The sequence below is a fragment of the Mobula hypostoma genome, chromosome 1, assembly GCF_963921235.1.
Source record: "Mobula hypostoma chromosome 1, sMobHyp1.1, whole genome shotgun sequence".
Taxonomy (NCBI): domain Eukaryota; kingdom Metazoa; phylum Chordata; class Chondrichthyes; order Myliobatiformes; family Myliobatidae; genus Mobula; species Mobula hypostoma.
Window position 1 is genome coordinate 219,870,826 of NC_086097.1, and position 23,425 is coordinate 219,894,250.

The 23,425-nt window shown below is 39.7% G+C and overlaps 1 protein-coding gene across 12 annotated transcripts in view; it reads left to right on the top strand.

Moving 5' to 3' along the window:
- Positions 1-23,425, top strand: part of sulf1 (sulfatase 1) — a 383,460-nt gene that overhangs the window by 243,972 nt on the left and 116,063 nt on the right. For all 12 annotated transcript variants that reach the window (XM_063064855.1, XM_063064868.1, XM_063064861.1 and 9 more), the window contains 4 exons: positions 9,578-9,728; positions 9,890-10,065; positions 13,993-14,121; positions 15,555-15,611. In XM_063064855.1, coding sequence (XP_062920925.1) covers positions 9,578-9,728; positions 9,890-10,065; positions 13,993-14,121; positions 15,555-15,611 — 513 coding nt within the window. The remainder of the gene's footprint in view (positions 1-9,577; positions 9,729-9,889; positions 10,066-13,992; positions 14,122-15,554; positions 15,612-23,425) is intronic.

A 23,425-nucleotide genomic window follows, 5' to 3' on the forward strand; every position in this document is an offset into this window, starting at 1 on the left:
TGGTCCAAAAACAGAAAAACATCCAGCGAGAGGCTGTTCTGCGAGCAAAAACATCTTGTTAAATCCACTCTCTGGATGTTTTTTTGTTTTTGGACCATTCTTTGTAAACTCCAGAGTCTGTTGTGCATAAAAATCCCAGGAGGTCAGCAGTTTCTGAGATACTCAAATTACCCTGGGTGGCACCTAATCAATTAGCTTGTTTATTTCGGCTTTTTACTTAAAGATGTGTCAGACGCGCTCCAGTGTGCTCCGGCTAGCACTGCACCACCGAGAATATTTATTAAAGGGTGGTGAATGGAACAGGAATGCAGATCAACTCTGACCTAATTGAATAATAAAACAGGCTCAGCCACCTGCCTTTTGGTACTATATTGTAGCATTATGACATTGTCTCAGTTTTATTACTGCCATATCTCCTGTCCTGTCTCTATCTCTTCTGCAAGTTTTATATTAATTATCAGTTCTGCCTCAGCCACAGTTATTGTGAAATTTAATCATGGATCCAATAATCTCCCACTGACTGCCTGAATTCAATGGGCACTCACCCGCACTAATTGATATACTGTGGGAGGAACTTTGAGTTGACCCTCTGTGCCAAGTGTCCTTTGGTAGAATGAAACAGCTCACATGCAGAAACCTGGCCTGGGGTGATGTATCCTGCAGCTCTGCCCCAGCAAGGCCTGAGCACCACTTCACAACTCACTACTGTGACTTGTTCTTAAATAACTCTGATGATCAAATAGGCTTCAATAAGTAAACAAATAAAAAAAACCAATAATAATTATTAAGTTATAATGTCAGAGAAATTAATATCATTAATTTTAAAAATTAAAGTAAATTATTTACTAAGCTTTTTACTCAGAGTCAGTGAATTAGGTTTACACAATGACGACTGGAGATGAGCCCTGTGTACACCTCACTTTGGGCTCTTCTGCTCAGTACATTTCAGCGCAGACTAAACACAAGGAAATCTGCAGATGCTGGAATTTCAAGCAACACACATCAAAGTTGCTGGTGAACGCAGCAGGCCAGGCAGCATCTATAGGAAGAGGTACAGTCGACGTTTCGGGCTGAGACCCTTCGTCAGGAAACGTCGTCTGTTCTTCCTATAGATGCTGCCTGGCCTGCTGCGTTCACCAACAATTTTTATGTGTGTTGTTCAGCGCGGACTGGATTCAGTTATGAATCCAGTGGTGAGGGGGCAGTCAATGTACTTGCACCTGACTCCTAACTAGAATTTGACTTTCACTTTTACATGTACAGTCATGGAAGTCAGACACAGGCCATACAGCAAAGAAGAGAAGGCTGGTGATATCCTACAGATCTGCAGAAGGAGGATATGGTCCAGTCTAAAAACACCCTGGGCTGGATTTGGCAGCAAAAATAGCAATGTTAAAGAATAAATTGTGAGCAAGCAGGCACAATGTTAAATGCAGAAGTCAAGGAACTGCTGTCCCACTTCTCAGCCATGCCTTTGTAAAGCTTTGCTAGAATGGTAGGGGGTCCAAGAAAAGTACATTTTTAGTAACTGCAAAACAGCCTCTTCGGCACAGAAAAGTAACTTCACCAAGCATAAGCTCTCATTTGACCATACTTCAATTATTGCTTGAGATTTTTAAAAAATCCTTAATTTTTTATTACCGTTGTCCCTTTCCCTTTGGCCTATGTTGAATTAACTATTCTAAGTGATACTTCCTTTTACATTCTCAATGACACACATATCTGATTAGAAAGCACAGCTTTACTCCGCACTATGCAAAGTAATTTAAACATGGTAATTGTATCTGATCCCAGCTCCTCCTCTGGCAGTGCATTCCAAATATCAATCACTCTTTGTGTAAAATAGATTTGAACCCCTCTAATCCTCTTTAAAACTCCTTCCTCTCACCTTAAATTTATGTCCTCTTGATAGCCTGACCACTGGGAAAAGATTTGGACAATTAACACTATTCATGCCTTTCATAATCTTATATACATCTGACCAGGCACTGCTCAGCTCCCTTTGCTCCAGGGAAAACAAGCCAAGGGTATCCAGTTTCTCCCCATTACTAAAGTCCTCCAATTCAGGGGACTTCCTGTAGTGTGGTGACCAGAAGTGCACAGAATATGCAATTATAGCATAACTAGTGTTTTGTAAAGTTACAACATCATGATTCTTGTACTCTCTGGCTTGATCTATGAAGATTAAGCATGCTCAATGCCTTCCTCACCCTTATCAATCTGTGTGGCCATCATGTTGCCAGTGTAGGATTAAACTGCCACCCTTTCTCACTCTTCTGTATAAGTCTCCTTGTTACATGATTGAGCTGTTTAATCCCACACTAATTGAAAATATATGGAATCGCAGATGTATTCTAGGATATAATTTCTTGTTAGAATAGCATAGCAGTTAGAATTTGATGAACTTTTGTTGCTTCTGCCATGTCACACTATAAACTTTCACTGCTCTGATAACGTAACAGGGAATCTGGTATTTAATATTACTGGTCCAAGGGTTTTTTTTTCCCAGGTCTAGAGTACTGAGACACCAAATGCCTAATACCCTTGTAAAGGTTGCCCTCATCTGATGTGAGCTTTGAAGACTGAGGTTCCCAACCTGGGGTCTACGGACCACTTTGTTAATGGAAAAGATCAATGGCTATAAAAGGTTGGGAACCTCTGTTCTAAGACTTCGCTCAAATGTGTACAAAGGTGTCCGCTCTTTCCTTCTCGAAGACCAGTATTACTGTGTTGGATTTGACTTCATTCTAAGCAGGTCCAAAGTTTCCTGAAATTCTTGGCCATTGTTTTTATTACATTTTGGGTGTTAGGTGAGTCTGGTGCTCGTGCTTTATGTTAACTGTAGTAACTGTGTTTCCCTTAGATAGAATACTTCTAGTTCTACTCTGGTCGCTTGGTGAGTCAAGTTACAAGAATATTTCTGATCTACATACAATGTGGTCATTCACCATGTTGACAATGAAGTTTAACCTGAAAATAAACAATTATTGTAGTAACTCCTGTGGTAAGCCCAAATAACTATGTGTACCTACATCATAGCTCTTGACTCAAGGCTTAGAATCTTTATAGCTCACTTCCCGTAAAGAATCAACGATAATGGACAAGGTAACTTCTGCTGTCCGGGCTACTGTAGTGGAGCACGTTCTTAAGTCAACCAGCTTCTGCTCAAGTTGCTGCTTCTTTATAACCCTGCAGCAGTCAGAGCAACATTTTAATAAAGGAAGTAAAGTGTGTGATATTTCCAGGGACATGAAAGATGGCTAAAATGAAAAAAAAAGGCTTTAGCAGCACTGATTATAGTCCTTGTCATAAGGCTGTAAACCATAAGACATTGGAGCAGAATCACTCCATTCGACCCAGCGAGTCTGCTCTGCCGTTCTGTCATGGTTGATACATTATCCCTCTCAACCCCATTCTCCCTGCTTTTTTCTCATAACCTTTGACACCATTACTAATGAAAAATCTATCAATCTCCACTTTAAACGTATCCAATGACTTGATCTCCACAGCCAACTCTTCCTGATCTCTGTTCCAAAGGAATGTCCTTGTGTTCTGAGGCTATGCCTTCTGGTCTTAGACCCCCCCACTATGGAGACAAGCAGACTTGCTCTCCATATCCATTCTATCTGGGCCTTTCAACATTCAATAGGTTTCAATAATAAAACACCTCGTGCACTACTAGCTGTTTACTACTCAAATTTATCAAGTAGTGAGAAGGAGATATAGGAACAAATTTTCAGGTAACCTAGAGAATGGTGCAAGCAATTAACACACACTGCTAATGAGGGAATTTGATTATTGTAATTTGTAACAGTACAGAGAGCAAATAAAGGGATAGTTCCTGAGATATGTGTCAGGAAAATGTTTTCATCTTTTATGTTCCCAGTCCAACAAGGTGGACCATGTCTTGGTGGGAGAAGAATGAAATAGTTATAGAAACGACAAGGGAAAATCAAAGATGATACCATTGAAATTGATAAAATCCAATTTTACTTGACAAAAATAAATCTGGAGCAGATAGATTTGAATCATATTGGCAAATAAAATATTAAATGGCAAAATGGGGGCTTTCAAAAGAACAGCTACATACTAATGTAGTGGGGGAGTCAGGATGTGTTGGTGCGGGAACTGAGGGGAAGGAAGGAGTCCAAAGATGGTATTCCCTGCATGATTAAATTTCAACTAATAGAGAAAAGAAATTGGTTTTCTAAATGGTATATTTGCAATTCACTGGAGAACCAAACAGAATGAAACACAAAGCAAAAGTGAAAAATGCAGATACGAGGGACAGAGGGTTACAAGAATAGATTGGCTGCTAATCTAAAAAATGAACTAAGACTTCTTTTGCAAGCACATACATAACAGAATAATTTTCAGAGATAGGATTGGATCAGTTAGAGATCAAAAGTGAAATATCCTTCAGGAGCCAGAACGCCTAGCTGAGATAATAAGTAAGAATACTGCATGCATCTCTACCAGGGATGAGAGCTCTGCAATGTTGCAATATCTGTTCCAATAGCAGTTTAGTGCGGGGCTCACTTAACACATTAAATAAAAAATTACATTGCACTGCTTTACAGCCAAGTTTTATTTCCAGTGATACATTAGTATGACATGACATTCACATCAAGCTGGCGTATATAATCTAATTGATTACCTGTGCAAACAATGAGTGAAAGTACATTAAAAAGTAAAAGGAGTAACACATAATTTATTGTAAATTCTTAGCTCCATAACAGCAATTACATCCTGAAGGATTGGGTGCCTCTTCAGAATTTACATATTCAATTTTAAAATAAGGCTTCTGGTCAGCAAGTGGAATTAGACTTATTTTTCATTTTTATCCATCAGTGTATTTGCGATTCATGAGTTCCAACTAGTTAATGAGTAAAGGGCTGATGATTTTAAGTTCAAAGTGAAAAAGAAAACTGCAATGCAGTATTATATCCAATATTTATCAACTGACCTTAACTATTTAAGGCTAATGGATTTATTCTGCTAACAGTGGAAGATGTTAGTTTGTAGTTTTCAAATGTATTTCTGATGGCAGCTCATTTTTTTAAACTTGTTATTTAATGGCTCTTGGCAGGCATGAAGAAGAAATGGCTGGTACTGAAAGTGTATGTGGTACTAATATGAATTCTACAATCTATTTTAGTGAAAAATAATCATTGGATATTAACATTAAAATCTGCACAGCTGTGAACTGCCTTCTATTTTGCAGCATTTAGGAAAAAGAAAAGATTATTTTAATAAAAATAATTATTTTTAGGTGGTAAGATGAACCTTGCATTTCTGGTGGTTACAGAACACATATTGAAATAGTGCACTAAGCTAACCATTTTCTCTGGATAACATCAGTTCGGAGTGTGGATTAGCATCTTTACATTCCCTTCCATTCTGAGATCATTGATCTCCAGTTAGCTGCGACTGTTTTCATCTGACAATTTCAAGATACAGAGAATATTTGCACAAGAATCCTTATCGGAAATATCCTTTTGATCAAAGGTTGGATTTAGGGGTAATATGACCTTATTACATGTTTTTACGTGAAAAAATAGTAGCATTTTAGACTACACATGATGGACTTAAAAAGGTAGTTGCAAAATATTCTGGTATTACAGCAAGCTCAGATCTTGTATATTAATCAGATAAGATCACCTATCCACAGCAGGATTAGTTCCAGCTTGTTGAAAAGAAAATCTTAATCAATGTTAAATTAACAATTAAGAAGGCAGGTGCAGCGGTGCTTATTTTCTTTCCTGTCTGAATATATTAAAAATGTTTTAAGAAAAACTGTCCCAATTTTGTTACAAGAGTGTAGGAAGCAAACCCAAGTGCAGGACACAGGAACGGAGATTGAGTTTTAGATGCTCACATGGGCGTAAACGCCAAACAGCAAACAGGAGGAATCTTGACACACAGACTTGACACAAAACCTCGACTCAGAGAAACAGAGTCTCATAGGTAAACATTGAAACAGGAGCTAGACTTAGAACAAACAGTTCTAAGCGGTCAGGGAACGCAGTTATCTCACAGGAAAAAAAAAACCAACAACCCGGCAACTAGTGGTTGTGACGCCGGGGTTCTTATACTGCAGTTCTTGATGGAGACCAGGTGTGCTGTCATCAAAGCGAATTAGCAGTAAATGGGAAATTAACGATCGGAATCAAGGCATAATTAAAGGAGATTAGGAGCAAGATAGGGGATTAACGATTGGGACCAGAACAAATTTGCCTTTATTTAATTATGAAATCAATATTCAATGATTCCTTTGGAATTATGTAATCCTGATTTATGCTTAGTAATTAACACTATTCATTTAACATATTTTATCAATTCATGCCAATTTTGATTCATTTGTGTGCGGTGGTTTTGGAGGCATTGTTTATTATTAATGGAAATTGCAGTGATTTTAATTTCTAAATTTTGAAAGATGTGAATTTCAAGTTGAGTGTTAATTAGCTCTAATGTATGATCACCAGCCTTGTTCAAGACGTGGCTGTTTGCTATTACGTTTGTCATTTATTTGGTTAATACAGAAAATACTTTTGAACATTAATCATAAGAGGTATTCTAAAGGGGGAGTGTAACAGCCATGGCTGACAAGGGAAGTAAAAGGCCAGCATAAAAGCATAAGAGAGGGCGTATAATATAGCAAAAATTAGTGGGAAGTTAGAGGATTGGGAAGATTTTAAAAACCAACAGAAGGCAACTAAAAAACAATAAGGAGAAAAAAGATTAAATATGCTAATAATATAAAACAGGAGGAACAGAAGTTTTTACAGATATATAAGGAGCTAAAGAGAGGCGAGAGTGGATATCTCTCCCCTGGAAAATGACACTGCAGAGATACTAAGGGGAGACAAAGAAATGGTGGGTGAACTTAATAAGTATTTTTTACCAGTCTTCACTGTAGAAAACACTAGCTGTATGCCAGAAATTCCACAGTGTTAAGGGGGAGAAGTCAGCGTAGTTGTTACGACTAAAGAGAAGGTGCTTAGAAAGCTATAAGGTCTGAAGGTGGATAAGTTACTTGGATGAGATGGTCTAAACCCTGGGGTCTGAAAGAGGTAATTAAAGAGACTGTGGAGGCATTAGCAGTGATCTTTAGAAAATCACTAGACTCTGGAATGGTTCTGTGAGGACTGGAAAATTGCAAAAGTCACTCCACTCTTTAAGAAGGGAGAGAGGCAGAAGAAAGGAAATTGTAGGCCATTTAGCCTGACTTCAGTGGTTGGGGAGATGACGAAGTCTATTATGAAGGATGGAGTTTTGAGATACTTGTAGACACATGATAAAGTAGATTTCTTTGAGGGGAAATCTTGCCTGACAAATCTGTTGGGATTCCTGGAGAAAATAACAGGCAGGATAGACAAAAGAGAGCCAGTGAATGTTGTTTACTTGGAATTTCAGAAATCCTTTAACAAGGGGCCACACATGAGGCTGCTAAACCAGATAAGAGCCCTGATATCGTAGGAAAGATACTAGCATGGATAGAAGATTAAGAGAATGGGTTAAAAAAAAAGTGGCAGATGGAATACAGTGTAGGAAAGTGTATGATCTTGCAGTTTGGTAGAAGGAGTACAGGCGTAGACTATTTTTGAAATGAGGAAAATTTTAAAAATCAAGTGTACAAAAGGACTTGAGGCCTGCTATTCAATTTTCCCCAAGTTACTTTCCCTAACTTTCTTCTGTATATTTTGTTGTTAACTTTGGTTTTTGAGGGTGATTAGTCCTCTTAAGTAATTTTTTTCCCTCTTTCTTCAACATGTCCTTTCTTTTGCTGGAACTTTGGCATCAGTCATTTCAGAATGCTCTGTCTTCAGCTTCTCATTATACCAATTTACTTAAGATGAAAATAAAGGCTTTTGATCTAGGTTCCTTAAACTATATATTTTTATTTTTCATACTACCTTTTATGGGACTATTGTATTGAGTGTATCAAGCTTCAATTTCTTGGTGTCCACATTTCCGAGGATCTCACCTGGTCCCTGAACTCCTCCATCCTGGTCAGAAAAGTGCAACAGCGCCTTTATTTCCTGCGGAGCATCAAGAAAGCTCACCTCTGTCCCAGGATACTGACGGACTTTTACCTCTGTACCATTGACAGCATACTCACCAACTGCATCTCAGTGTGGTATGGCAATTGTCCCGTATCGGACCGCAAAGCACTCCAGCGTGTGGTGAAAACTGCCCAGCAGATTATCGGCACCCAATTGCCCACCATTGAGAACATCCACCATAAACGCTGCCTGGACAGGGTGAAAAGCATTATCAAGGATGCATCTCGCCCTAACCATGGACTTCTTACTCTCCTCCCATCCGGTAGGCGCTACCAGCAGGCACAGGAAGAGCTTCTTCCCTGAGGCTGTGACCCTGCTGAACCTCACATCACAGCGCTAAGCACTATTGCACCCATATTGCACTGTCTCAGTACTTCTATATTTGTGTGCCGTAGCACTTACTTTTTATTCGAAGCTATTTTGTAAATAACACTACTCTTTGCATTTCTGGTCAGATGCTAACTGCATTTCATTGGCTTTGTATCTGTACTCGGCACAATGACAATAAAGTTGAATCTAATCTAATCTAATATGTCTAACAAGTCAACAACTCCACTATCATTGTATCCTAAGATAACCAGGACGGTTCATGATGACTGCGATAACCTGGATCTTTTTTTCATCTAGCAGTTGGTAAATTCTCATGCATCTGCCAATATCATAATAAAATATCATTCTCTTTAGTTCTAACTGCTTTACTTAGTTAGATTAAGTACTTTTGTTCAACCCTTGGTTGTTTGGATAGAGCAAAAATTTAGACCTGCACCCATTTTCCGCACCCGAAGTGTCTGGCAGGTAAGGCAATTTGTGGTTCCCCACTACCCCCGCCCCCCCGTTCCCTGTCACCACCCTCAAATCCCATGTAGCGTGGAGACAATTGCAGGTTCTTATGGTTGGTTAGGATTGCTTGGATTTCCAGCATCAGCAAATTTTCTCATGTTTGTGAATTTTCATTATTGTTTTAACGATATAAATCCAAACCAATAGTATAGTGACGCATTTTAAGGGAATTGGAGTTAATATACCATACAGTTAAAACAATCAAGCAATGATTAAGGCAGTACTTTAATGAAAATAGAGTACGTGGAATCTTGGTGTAATATGTGACGTGGGAAGAAAATTATGTGTTTATTGTATTGTTTAGAAAGTAATCATTGCTCAGAATAGAGCACCACATGTACTTGATAAACAACATCATTAGAGGTGGCAAACAATATTTAGGTTTGTGGCTGAAGAGCTGTTAGTTCTGCTGTACTCATTTTGGAGAAAGGAATTAAAGCAAACTGTTGTACAATGCATGTGCACTGATTGAAATACTCAAAGTAGGTTTCTCACTGCGGGAGAACTGACCAGATTGTGGACCAGAATATATTGCGTATCAATATTTTGTTCACCTTTCCTTACCAGCATTTGGAATAAGAGCCAAGACCGTGTTAGCTATTAGGTAGAAGTTGGTAAATGGGAAACAAATTAAACATTGTGTTGAACCGTTTCTGTTTTGTTGTCTCCAGTACACCGAGCTATAACTATGCTCCGAATATGGACAAGCATTGGATAATGCAATTCACAGGGGCAATGAGGCCCATCCATATGGAGTTCACCAACATTCTTCAGAGAAAGCGGCTGCAGACACTTATGTCAGTGGATGACTCTGTAAACAGGGTAAGCGTCATCATTGAATCATTTAACGGCAAGAAGTAAACAATGGTTTTCCCACAAGCACTTCAATGAAAATGCAGTAGAATAAAATGTTGTAGCAATATTTTCCTTTCTATTTTACAACTAGTCAAAGTTATACTAAGACACCTTGTACTATGATTTAGATATTCCAGATGCTTGCAGAGACTGGGGAACTGGAGAACACCTACGTCATCTACACTGCAGATCATGGCTACCACATTGGCCAATTTGGACTGGTAAAAGGAAAATCAATGCCGTATGACTTTGATATCCGGGTTCCCTTCTTTGTTCGTGGACCAAATGTGGAACCAGGGTCAATGTAAGGGATTATTTCTAGAATTTTCAAGTTTACTGGGAGTAGTTGAGAGTGGCAATTTTTACTGTTGATGTACTCGTAACCCATTAACTAGCACTTTGACAGAGCATTGTCCGTGATGCAGATGTAGCACTCTATAATGATAATGGCTGACCAGTTTATCAGAAATGTGACACAACATCCTCAAAAACAAACAGCATGCACTTGTGAGGAACCTTGAACAAAGGAAATATAACCTAAAAACAGGAAAGTCCATGAAAATATGATACTACAGAGCTATGAAAATTGAATCTTCATGAAAATATATTCTCAGCTATTTTACAGCCAGTTACTTGATTCACAAAGTAAAGAAAATGTATCCAATAGTTAAATCCAATTGGAATTTTGTTTCATTTGGCAGTATACATGCACATGGTTGAATGACAATAAATGAACTAAATTCGGCAAAATATTCATGAATATTGCATGAAGCAATGCTGGTGTGTAATCATCTGCTAAGCACAATAATTCATGAAGTTTAATAAGATGTCAAAAGGGTAAATCTACACTCCATGAAAATCAGAATCATCTTTCAAAAAGGAGACAAGATTTGAAAAACTGACACCAGGAAACAGAATATATATGAACAAATTACCAAGAAAATATTTCCAAGTAATGCTGTTCTACTTTAATTTGAAATTCAGAAGTAGCAAAATGAGATATATCTATAGCATGGGACATGAATTGAATAGTCTAATTGCAGCAAAGTCTGGAATTTAAACAAATGAAAAATCACCAAGTGTTCAGTATAGCGACCTCATCATCAGAAAATAGAATCAGTAATGACTCAGTAGCAACCTCATAGGAGCCTGTCATTTAGGTCAGAACTTCGATTTCCTGCTGGTAAAATGTAGTCATGTGAAATGTAACAGATACCCTATTGATTATTGATTCAGTGGAAGAAAGTGACACTAGAGAGCCATTTACAGTTTATTTATAAAAATTAGAATGTTTTAAAAACATGATAGAATTTCCATCTCTATCTACACTTCATAATTTTGGATTTGACAGTTACTTTAGGGCAAGCATGTGGTAATTTGGGTCTACCATCACTCTTTGTGAGTACCAAATATGACCCTTTCTCCTGTTTGGAGATGCAGTGGAGTAGGACAAAATGTGGAATGCAGTTCAAGGAGAAGGCAATGTATACAGGAACTTTGGACAGGGATAAATTTAGAAAGCAGATTTTTATTCCTCATTTCTGAAACTCTTGTGCCAAAGCCTAGTGTAGTTTTGTAGTCATGTCACAAACCAGCCTGGGAGTTTTCCTTTTGATTAATATTTGTGCCCACTTCTGTCCCTTCTGCTCAAAGTCATGACTGTCACTATGGAATGATTCATTGAGAGCTAAAAGTCCTTCAGTAACTTGTCCAATGAATCATTTGTTATTTGTGAATCTAGATAGTATCAGCAGTCTCTTCAGTCAGGCATGTTGTAGTTAAGCCAAATCTCCCCCAGGTCCTCATCATCAACAATCAATACATATTAAGCATAAGTAGGAACCCTAGCTCAAAAGTCCACTTCAGCTCCAGAATACTCAAGCAATTGTAATGAACCAGCTGAGATTAGTTATATACCACTTTCTTCATCAACATAACCCGAAATAAAGGAGTAGTCAGATTTAGAGGATACGAAATGGATGAAGAGTAATAGAGTCTACAATAGTACAAAGGAAAACCTTTTGGGCAAATGAAAGCAAGTAAAGAGGCAAGTGAAAAAAAAAGCAATTCAATACGTGAAAGGAAAGAGGATACAGGGAATATGAATATGGCTACAGCTGGCAGAAGTCAAGAGGGAAATGATTTTGAAGTTCTGCCAGAATCCTTGGAAATGGAATAGTCACCGAAGGGCAGAAAAGGAAAAATAGAGGAAAGGTAGTCAATAAAAACATTTTCAGCCATTGAAAAGACAAACAGTAAAAGCCAATTTCTTTAAAGGGGGAAAATGGAAATTAGGGAGCAGTTTAGCTGAGGCACCAAGGAAATGTAGTATGGTATTTCTCCATTGCTTTATTAGAGAATAGATATTGAAGTAGAGATGATCCTTGCCCCAAGAAGAGCTCAGTACCCCCAGTGCAGTGGTCAGGAAGACAAAATAGTAATCAGATTTATCCAGGGAATTCCTGGGATCCTAGCATCTTCTTTGATTTGTGTTTTATTCATTATTTCCCAGAGTTCAACCATCCCGTTGATTGGAGGATTCAAATTAGAATGCAAACACAGGAAATTGGGAGCAGAAGTGAGACATAGTGACTTTCGAGCCTGAAATCCATTTAATATGATCATGCCTGATCTAGTCTGACTTGCCTTAACATTTGTACTAGTTTCCCATAACCCTCAATTACTCAATCCGTCATTCATTTATATATATATATACACACACACATAGATATATATATATATATATATATATATATATACACACATATACACACACACACACACACACACATATATATATATATATATATATATATATATATATATATATATATATATATTTGAACAGATTTGTTAAGCAAGACTTCCCCTTAAGGAAATCATGCTGACTGTGGCCTATTTCACAATGTACCTCCAAACATCTTCCCAACCACTGAGGCCAGGCTAACTGGCCTATAATTTCCTTTCTACTTCCTCCCTCCCTTCTTGAAGAGTGGAGTGGTGTTTGCAATTTATCAGTCCTCCGGAACCATACCACAATCTAGTGCCTCTTGAAAGATCATCACTAATGCCTCCACAATCTCTTTGGCTACCTGTCAGTCCATGGCCTCCTCTTCTGCCGTGATAAGTTCACTCTCAGAGTGGAGGAGCAGCACCTCATATTCCGGCTAGGTCGTCGTCGTCATCGACTAGGTAGCCTCCAACCAGATGGCATGAAAATTGATTTCTCCTTCCTGTAATTTTTCCCTCCCCTTTCCTTCTTCTTGTATTCTCCACTCTGCCTCTTACCTCTTCTCCTCACCTGCCCTTGGTGCCCCTCTTTCTTCCCTTTCTCCCATGATCCACCCCCCCCCATCAGATTCCTTCTTCTGCAGCCCTTTGCCTTTTCCACCTTTTCCTATCTCCCCTCAGCTTCTCCCTTCATCCCTATCCTCCTACCCTCCTGGCTTCACCTATTACTTTCTAGCTTGTCCTCCTTCTCACTACCTTTTCATCCTGGCATCATCCTCTTTCCTTTCCAGTCCTGATGAAGGATGAAGGGTCTTGGTCTGAAACATCAGCTCTTTATTTATTTCCATAAATGCTGCCTGATCTGCTGAGATCCTGTGGATTTTATGTGTGTTTTTCTGGATTTCCAGCATCTGCAGAATCTCTTGTGTTTATGACTTCTTAACCAGTCAGTAAATGTAGAGCCTCATAAAAGTGTAATGTGACAAGCCTGCAGTCACCGCAGATCTCCCTGCTCCCTATCGCTGGCACTAATCCTGGATGTGAGGCATATGCAGGGCTCTTTTTGATCCTGGAACAGAAACATCCCACATGCCCGGGCTGCTCAAGAGCATGGCTTTATCTTAGCGCAAGTCTTTATCTCAGCGCAAGTGCTGAGTGTAGGCCATTTAGGAAGCCTATCAAAATAACTTCTTTGAAAAGGACTTTTGATTTTGAAAGGGAAAAAAAATGAGAGGCAGGAAAATTTAACCACAGAAATTTGCTTCAGCTGGAGAACTTATACATGAGCAACCTTTAACCTATAAATTGTTCTATCTAAAATTATGTTTCTTAAATAAAATAAGCATGTGTGACTGTCTTGACAGTTTTTGTAGGCTCATCTTGTAAGCTCAGTTGGAGCTTCATTTGTTAAAACTGAAGTGCAAGATGCAGTGTACAGGCATTTAAAGAAATTACTTAATTTGATGCATTTCTTCATCTGTGGTTGTGATTACTTCAACAGCATTCCTCAACTAGTTCTGAATATCGACCTTGCTCCGACCATCCTGGATATCGCTGGCCTCGATATTCCAGCAGACATGGATGGCAAATCTATCCTGAAATTACTGGAGCCTGAAAAGCCAGGAAATAGGTGAGCTGAAATGACTGAACCCTACACTTGGACAAACATTGCATTAAATGGAAGTGAGAGAGACATATTGGAAATACAGAGTTTCAGTCTGAGTCCGAGGCCTCCACTGGTTAGAGCTGACCATGGAAATTGCATCCTAGCTGTCTAGAAATGCAAGCCAGGGCAGTACGATATGGAGAGAAAACTTTTGCCCATGTAGCAAGCTTCCCCTCTCCATGCATCTGATGAACCCAAAGGAACGGCAGAGATTGATACAGTTTGGTACCAGGAGCATCACAGGAATTGCCAGTCAGCATAGAACTCAATGTAGGCCAGCCTTAGGGACACCAGCTCCAGATTTTTCCCTCAGAGTTTACTCCCGAAGCCTTCCCCATGAGTGGGTTTTGTTGCAAGGCAGTGGAGGTTTGGAATCAGAGTTTTTCTTCCAGCTGCCAACTATGGCTGACAAGCCCCATCTGCCCAAAGCGATTGATTTTAAGGCGCCAGTAACCCTCCTTTGCCCCTTCTCCTGTCAGTAGAAATTGTTCCACTGGGCTTAGTAGCTGAGCCACGTGTGAAGGCCAGGAGCTGGACCTGGTTGTGAGAGGTTATTTGAGGCACACGCCATTTGGAGCGTTTAATGGGTAACGGGAGCTTGTCCTCAACACCACTCCCGGCTATAATAACCTTAAGGATATTCAGAGTAACACACTCAAAATGACGGAGGAACTCAGCAGTTCAGGCAGCATTTATGGAAGGGAATAAAGAGTCGACGCTTTGGGCTGAGACCTTTCATCAAGGCTCCTGACTTACGGACAGAAATTGAAGGAAGAATATGTAGGCTTTAAAATTTTTCTTTATAAAACTTGCAACGAAACTGAGAGAACAACATTATACAAATTAATAGGGCCCTGATGGAAAATTGATCTTTTGCAAACAAGTTTTGTTATAATAGTCTCTTTGTGCTGAATTTTGGACCAGTGACAAGGATGCAGGATCATTGTACTCTGCATATGGTTCAAGATGCTGCCATTACACTGATGATCAAATGCATCACATTGTCGTGGGGGCCCACTGGAACAGACTAACACTAAACCATATGTCTTCTCTTGTCATCACCCCACCTCCATTTCTTCACATTTCCACAATAAACTTTATACAGATGTTGCCATGGTGAGGGTACTTTTAAGAATCCAAATTGCTTCCAAATGGTCGGTATGAGAATGACATGGCAACTCCAACCTCTTTGGACTGCCACCAACAATTAATAGTCAATTGTTTTAACAAATGAGTAAAAGCTGAAAATCGCAAATGACTTTCCTTTTGGGAGTTTTGTCAGTTTGGCAGATGTTTGAGTTACCTGATTTGGTTCAAGTATTACAAGCAGCACTGGAAGGAAGTATATAAACCTAATTTTAGTCATTAGTACCTAACATGCAATATGTCTTTTCCAGATTCCGTTCAAATAAAAGGGCCAGAATCTGGCGTGACACATTCCTCATTGAGAGAGGGTAAGTAAATCTGTACCAAGAATTTAACACAATGCATTCTGCGTGTTTTTTCCAGTTCTCATAAAGAGGTACCTGATTGGAGACAGTGTTTTGGATGGCAAGGGTAGCTTTTTCTCAAAGATCTATTCTTTGGTGATTTTTTGACTTTTAGTTGTATTGATCCTGCTAGTTATGATATTCATCAGTTTCACACAAAGATAAATGTTGTGGAAATGACTGTCCTTAGACAATAGAACTTCCTCGGGATTTGTTAATCTGCAGTTGTCATGTCTCTAGATAGTTATGTACCCACATCAGTGTAACTTCCTTGAGAGGAAAATTATTCAGTGAATTTTGGAATTTATTGATATCGCAGATAATTTATCAAGAAACTCCAGTAGTTTAAATTAAAGAAACTACATTAGCCAGGAAACTGCATCAGACTTTTTTTCTAAAAGAGGGCCTGTGTTATGATATATTCTTCAGGTGGAACTGAACCATATACGCATACCAATAATAGTATACCCATGGATTTCAGGATGCAGATTGGAGAATCCAGCTAGCCTATCAAGAAAGGGTGCCCAAACACCTCAGAAGTGAGACTGGGTTGCCACTTTAGGTGTTCACTTGCAGAGGTGTAGGTAACGTGGCTAAGAAAACATATGAGATGCTGACTTTCGTTAATTAGGTTATTGAATATAGAGCAGGAAGGTCATGAGGGAGATAGATACGGTAGATAGAAAGTAAGAGGCTTTTTTGCTCCCCCATAGCAGGGATGTCTAAACCATGAGGACATGAGAGATGAGAAGTTAGGAAGGGTTCTGAAGGGGCATCTTTCTCACAAAGATTCTGGAATGCTTTTCCTAAAGCGCTCTCTCTTATAGATACTCTCACGGTATCTAGACAGCTACTTGAATTTCCAAGGCATAGAAGGCAATGGGCCTAAAGTAAGTAAATGGGATATACCAGCAAAGAGTGGCAGACACATTGTGGGCCAAAAGTCCTGTTTCTCTGCTGTGTGACTCTATAACTCTTTTTTGATTTGATTTCTGATTCTCTATGACTCATTGATACTCTTTTGATCTGATTTGATTTGAATATGATTCCTCTTTTGAAATCTGTATTAACTCTGTTATTCTATAATTTCCTTAAGAAAAATAGATTTGAGCATTTTTCCTTCAACAGATCAGAAGTAGAATGAAATTTACTATCACTGAAATATGTCGTGCAATTTGTTATTCTGCAGCAGGGGGACAGTGCAATACATAAAAATTACTCTAGCTTACAATAAGAAATCTATACAATAACAATATATAAAAACAAACAATGCAAAAAGAGAGCAGATTGGAGATGTGATGTTTATGGGTTCATGGACCATTCAGTAATGTGATGGCAGAGGGGAAGAAGATGTTTCTAAAACTTGGTTCATGTACCTCCTCCCTAATGGTTGTTTGAGAAGAGGGCATACCCTGATGGTGATGGTCCTTCATGATGGATTCTGCCTTATTGAGGCATCGCCTTTTGAAGATGACCTCCGTGGTGGGGAGGGTTGTGCCCATGATGGAGCTTGCTCAGTCCACAGCTTTTTTCCAATCTGGTGCATGGGCGTCTTCATACCAGGCAGTGAAACAACCAGTCAGAATGCTCTCTAATGTACTAGTCGGTATTTCCCCACATTCACTCTCCCTACTTTTTGTTAAATATTGATGTTACATTTGCTGCAGTCTGTGAGTACCATTCCGGAATCTCTGGAATTTTGCAATGTGGATAGTGGGACAACCTGCTCCTCTTATCTCCATGGGCACCTCTTTCAAGATTTTATGCAGGTCCTTGGGGCCTGGAGAATTAACAGCTCTCAGTCCCATTAATTTCTCTAACAATTGTTGTTTTGCCAATGCTAATTTCTTTCATCTAATTCATTCTAGACCTTTTGTTCTGTGCTATTTCAGAAAGTTCTCTGTATCTTCCATGAGGGATTGACTCAAATATTCATGTCCTTATTTACCAGTTACACCATCTGTTTCAGATTGTAGGGATTGTTTATTTTTCCCTATATTCCACAGAAGTGCTACTAATTACTCTTATTATTCTGATTTCCTTAGTTAAGTTTTGGTCTTCCTTTGCTGAAAGCCAAAATGTTCTGAACCCTCTTTTCTATTATGAGCCACTTTATCTGATTTAATACAGTCTTTAACTTTTTCTGTTGTATTTTGAGCCTGAAGAGGATTATGCATGTCTTGTAAATTACGTATTAAATTTATAACTAGTCACTACTCGTTTACATTCATACCTTTGAATGTATTTTACTATCTATCGTATCCAACCTTCTTTTTACCATAAAAGAAAGTATTTCCTTTGCTTAGATTTAAGACCCTTTCGTGTGGATAGACAGAGGTTTTTTCCCAGGGCTAACACGAGGGGGCATAGTTTTAAGGTGCTTGGAAGTAGGTACAGAAGGGATGTCAGGGTAAGTTTTTCACACAGAGAGTGGTGTGTGCGTGGAATGTACTGCCGGCGATGGTGGTAGAGGCAGATACAATAGGGTCTCTTAAGTGACTCTTAGATAGATACATGAAGCTTAGAAAAATAGAGGGCTATGCGGTAGAATAATTTCTAGGCAGTTTTTAGAGTAGGTTATATGGTCAGCACAACATTGTAGGCTGTAGGGCCTGTAATGTGCTGTAGATTTCTATGTTCTACATTCAGAAAAAAAACTAAATCACTTTTACTCTTTAGGGAACTGTGATTATAAGATGATTGGGTTTTGTGCAGTTTCCTGAACTTCCAGTTTGTTAATCAATTCTTTCTTAAAGCAAAATACCAAATCTGAAAGAGCATGGTGCCTTACTGCTTATTCAATATACTGATCTAGAAACACACCTTGTTTACACTTCATGATTTGGGTCTTCACACTTAAGATTACTAATTCAAATCCCATGCTTTTAGGGAACTTCACTTTTGCACTTGAACAGACTGGTTTAAATTTTTCTCTTTGGGAAGAGAGAATTTTACATGAAGCACTTACGTAGATGTGGCTGCCATAAGTTGTATAAGGTTAACTTCAATAAATTTTCTCTGTTGGAGGTGCGTTCTCCTGGATTATAAAGCAGATTTCCATGCATATTAGACAAAGGGCTCCTACATCGTGTACTACAAACACGAAGAAATAAGTTACGTGCTGAAGGCTTGACTGGATTCTGAGTGTCAGAAATGCAATCTATTAAATTATTAACTTCCATAGAAACTCTTACATTCACTTTACTTATGTAATTAATAGATGTTATTAAAGTTCACTCTACCTGCTGTCAATCACAACAACAGTTCGCTAAATCTTTAATGTAGCAACCCTGCTTTCATCACCTACCAGTGACAAACACAACTGTCAATGGTGGCATTAGTAAAACAGACCACGGCTCAGTCCTTGTGGAATTAAAGTCCCTTCTTCACACCAGGGACACCCTTTAAACCTGATCTGCAGATGTTCTAAATGCAATGGTCTAGTATAGCTCTACAAGTTCAGCACTGGGCATCCATGAGGTGCCCATCAGCAAGCAACACAGAGTAAAGCACCACAATCTGTAATCTATTCATTCAGAATATTCTTCACTCTACCATTGCTATCTAACCAGGAGATCACACTGATCGAATGAGGCATGCAGAAGCACATCCCAGTGAGGCTGCAAAACAGGATTTCTCATGTGCTGAACAGCAAACACCACATGCAAATCTCACAACCAATGGGTCAGATCAAAGATCTGTAGTTCTGCCACATCTAGTTGTGAATGGTAGTGGACAATCAAACAGCTAACAGTAGGAGGCTTTGAGAACATCTCCACTTTAATGATGACAAGGCCCAGCACGTGAGTGTGAAAAATAAGGTTAAAGTATTTCAACCACCTTCTGGCAGATAGATTCCCACAGTCACAGAAGCCAATTTGATTCACTCCACGAGATACCAAGAAATTTGTAAATCACTAGACTGAACAAAGACAACATTCATGATGATCAAGCCTCATCCCGATGTAATACTGAGAACCTGCTTAGCTGTGCCTCCAGCCAAACTGTTCGAGAACGGCTACAACCCTGGCATTTACTCAGCAGTGTGGAAGATTGCTCAGGGCTGTTCCGATAAGATGACAATGCACTCAGACTCAGCGGCCTCTCTGGATCCAAACAAAGGCGTAATTGTTCATCCTACATGTTCTTCTACGATCGTAAGGTTGCTGGATGTTCAGAACGCCAAGTACAGCAGGTCTACCGCACTAGTGAGTTGTTTGATAGCGGTTGAGCAAGACTTGTTGTGCACCGTGTTGCAGCCTGAAACAGCCACCTGGGGAAGAAGGCATCAGAGACGATGCATGGAGGTGGTGTGCCGTCCAACAGACAGTGTAATTGATTGGCTTGCATGTTTTTTATTATGATCGCAAGATTTGTGGGCAGAACTGAAAAAGCATGTGCGAGCAAGGAGGTCTACAAACCTGACTCAGTTATACCAGTTCTGTCTGGTGGAATGGAACAAAATTCCAGCAACTTACTGTGAGAAGCTTGTGGAAGGCTACACAAAATGTTTGACCCAAGCTAAACAATTTAAAGGCAATGCTACCAAATACTAACTAAGTGTATGTAAACTTCTGACCCACTGGGAAAGTGATGAAAGAAATAAAAGCTGAAACAAATCATTCTCTCTACTATTATTCTGACATTTCACATTCTTAAAATAAAGTAGTGATCCTAACTGACCTAAGACAGGGTATGTTTTCTAGGATTAAATGTCAGGAATTGTGAAAAACTGAGTTTAAATGTACTTGGCTAAGGTATATGTAAACTTCCGACTTCAACTGTGTATATATATATTTTAATATAAAGAAGACAGTCTAACACCCAATGTGCAGAGAATAAAAACCACATCTTGCCCATAAAAAGAATAAAATGACCCATAAAAAAGACCATCAGACACCCAATGTGCAATGAAAAAAAAAACATGCAAACAGTAACCGCAAGCAAATAACATTTCTGAACTGAGGTCCGCAAAGGGAATCCCATAATTCAGTGCAGAGCTGATGGAGCCGTGATCAGAACCAGCTTGTACTTCATCTCAAGCCTTGACACCCGGACCTTTTCAATCTGGCCTGGTGCTTAAATCTCCATCTGAACAATGGGTTTTGCCTCTTGGATACGTCAGACCTTGCCACATCGATTCAGCGTCTAAATCTACGTCCGAACATCAGTGATTTAAAGGAAGACAATTAGGTATGATTTCTAAATGTGCTGAGGATGCAAAGAAAATTAGGACATTACAGTGCAAAATTCTTAGGCAGTTTTATATATGTAGCTTGGGTGCCTAACATTTTTACACAGTAACACTCACAACTCGCTGGAGGAACTCAGCAGGTCGGGCAGCATCTGTGGAAACGATCAGTCGACGTTTTGGGCCGGAACCCTTCGTCAGGACTGTAGAGGGAAGGTGGGAAGGAGAAGGCTGGTAGGTTCCAGGTGAAAAACCAGTAAGGGGAAAGATAAAGGGGTGGGGGAAGGGAGGCAGGGAGGTGATAGGCAGGAAAGGTGAAGGAAGAATAGGGGAAAACACAATGGGTAGTAGAAGGAGGCGGAACCATGGGGGAGGTGATAGGCAGCTGGGGGAGGGGGCAGAGAGACATAGGGATAGGGGAAGGGAGGGGGAGGGGATTACGAGAAGTTGGAGAATTCTATGTTCACACCAAGGGGCTGGAGACTACCTAGAGGGTATATGAGGTGTTGCTCCTCCAACCTGAGTTTGGCCTCATCACAGCAGTAGAGGAAGCCATGTATGGACATATTTGAATGGGAGTGGGAAGCAGAGCTGAAGTGAGTGGCTACTGGGAGGTCCTGTCTGTTTTGGCGGACGGAGCGGAGCTGCTCGACGAAGCGGTCCCCCAATCTGCATCGGGTTTCACCGATGTGGAGGCAACACTTCACTTGTGAGTCTGTTGGGGTAATCTATTGCATCCAGTGCTCCCGGTGTGGCCTCCTCTACACAAGATGATGAGAGGCATTGATTGTGTGAATAGACAGAGGCTTTTTCCCAGGACTGAAATGGCTAACACAAGAGGGCAGTTTTAAGGTGCTTGGAAGTAGGTACAGAGGAGATGTCAGGGGTAAGTTTTTTTATGCAGAGAGTGGTGAGTGCATGGAATGGGCTGCCAGTGACGGTGGTCGAGGTGGATACAATAGGGTCTTTTAAGAGACTCTCGGACAGGTACATGGGGCTTAGAAAGATAGAGGGCTGTGGGTAACCCTAGGTAATTTCTAAATTAAGTACATGTTCGGCACAGCATTGTGGGCCGAAGGACTTGTATTATGCTGTAGGCTTTCTATGTTTCTATGTAACAGAAGCAAGTGATGGGATGATCTTCGTCTTGATTTCAAAGGAGTCCATGAACAACTCGTATTAGTTGCGAGAGATTTTTTTAAAAAAGTGAGGGGGCAATTTAAGAAGATGTTCTACAGAAGAGAAAGAAGCCAAGGGTTATGTTTTGCATTCTGAGCTGAAAGTAGAAAAGTGCAAGTGTTTTTGGCAGGTCAAGGTAAGGCCAGATAATCTGTCATTGAGCCCTGCCAAATCCAGTAGTCAGAAACCAATTTCAGCTACATCCTGTCAAGTCTGTCTGTGGTGGACTTGGAGAGCAGAGTTAGACATAGAGGCAGCATTTAGAATTTATGTTAGGAATACTTGGTGCCAAATAATTATTATTCTTTAAAGATCTTTTTAAAATGAAGGTATATGGTGGATTCTGGTTAATAGGGACACATTCGGACCAGTAAATTTTGGCCCAGTTAAGCGACTGCCCCAATTAGCCGAAGTTTCATGGAAGTAGTTAAAAAGGTATAAAAAAGGCAATCTACTGTTTAACTGAGTAACAAATTATGTATTTCAATGAAATACTGAACAAATTAGAATCCACCAATGCTACGATAGTATTATAAAATTATGTATTAGTCCCTAATAATTATCGACGGAGAAATTCATTCAGTGTATGTTGCCATGTATAGAGTGTCCATGGAGGGGTAGCAGCTCTGGAGGGGGAGCTTGTCATGTCTGTTCTGAAGTAGCTCACTCACCTTTGGCCCCCACTGGACACTCAGCTCTCATATGTCACTCCAAGTAACCGTTTGCATGCGACACTTTGACAGGCAGGCTAAGCAAGCTGAGGGTAGCTGGCAAGCATCATACCCTGGTGAAATAGGGACTTGCCTGTCCTAGTATGTGAAGGCAGCTCCTGTGGGATCAACAGTGAGATCTAATGGCAAAGAAGACTGTTCTGCAGCACTTTGTGGAGAGTGGAGGGCATGGTAAGGTTAAAGAAGTCATAGTTATCCACTGCAACCAGGGAAGACCCCAGTTTGCGATGACTACTCGTGCCACTGGACCCAGACTTCCAAGGTTGAAAGAATGGAACAGTCCTAGTGCAATGACTTTTCAACTTTAAAACACCTGCTGCTCCAATTTCCCTGCTATCATTGGATACAATGGACAACCAACATGCTGCTGTGTACTTTTAATTGACTGTGAATAAACAAAACAGCGCAGACACCTGGTGTGGATAATGGCTGCCTTTATACAATTCTGTCAATGATTGTATCCTCCAAATCTTCATTTTCATTGCAACATTCAGCATTATTGTTGATATCTTCAAATTCATTATACGTCCTAACTTGCTGAAGTAGTGAAATTGTTTCATTTTTACTCCCAGCCCTTTCTGGCATCTCCAGACCTGAATGGTTAAAACCATAGTGAACAAAACAATTCTGAATTCTCCCATTGCTTATTTCTCACCAACTATCAGTGACACAAATCA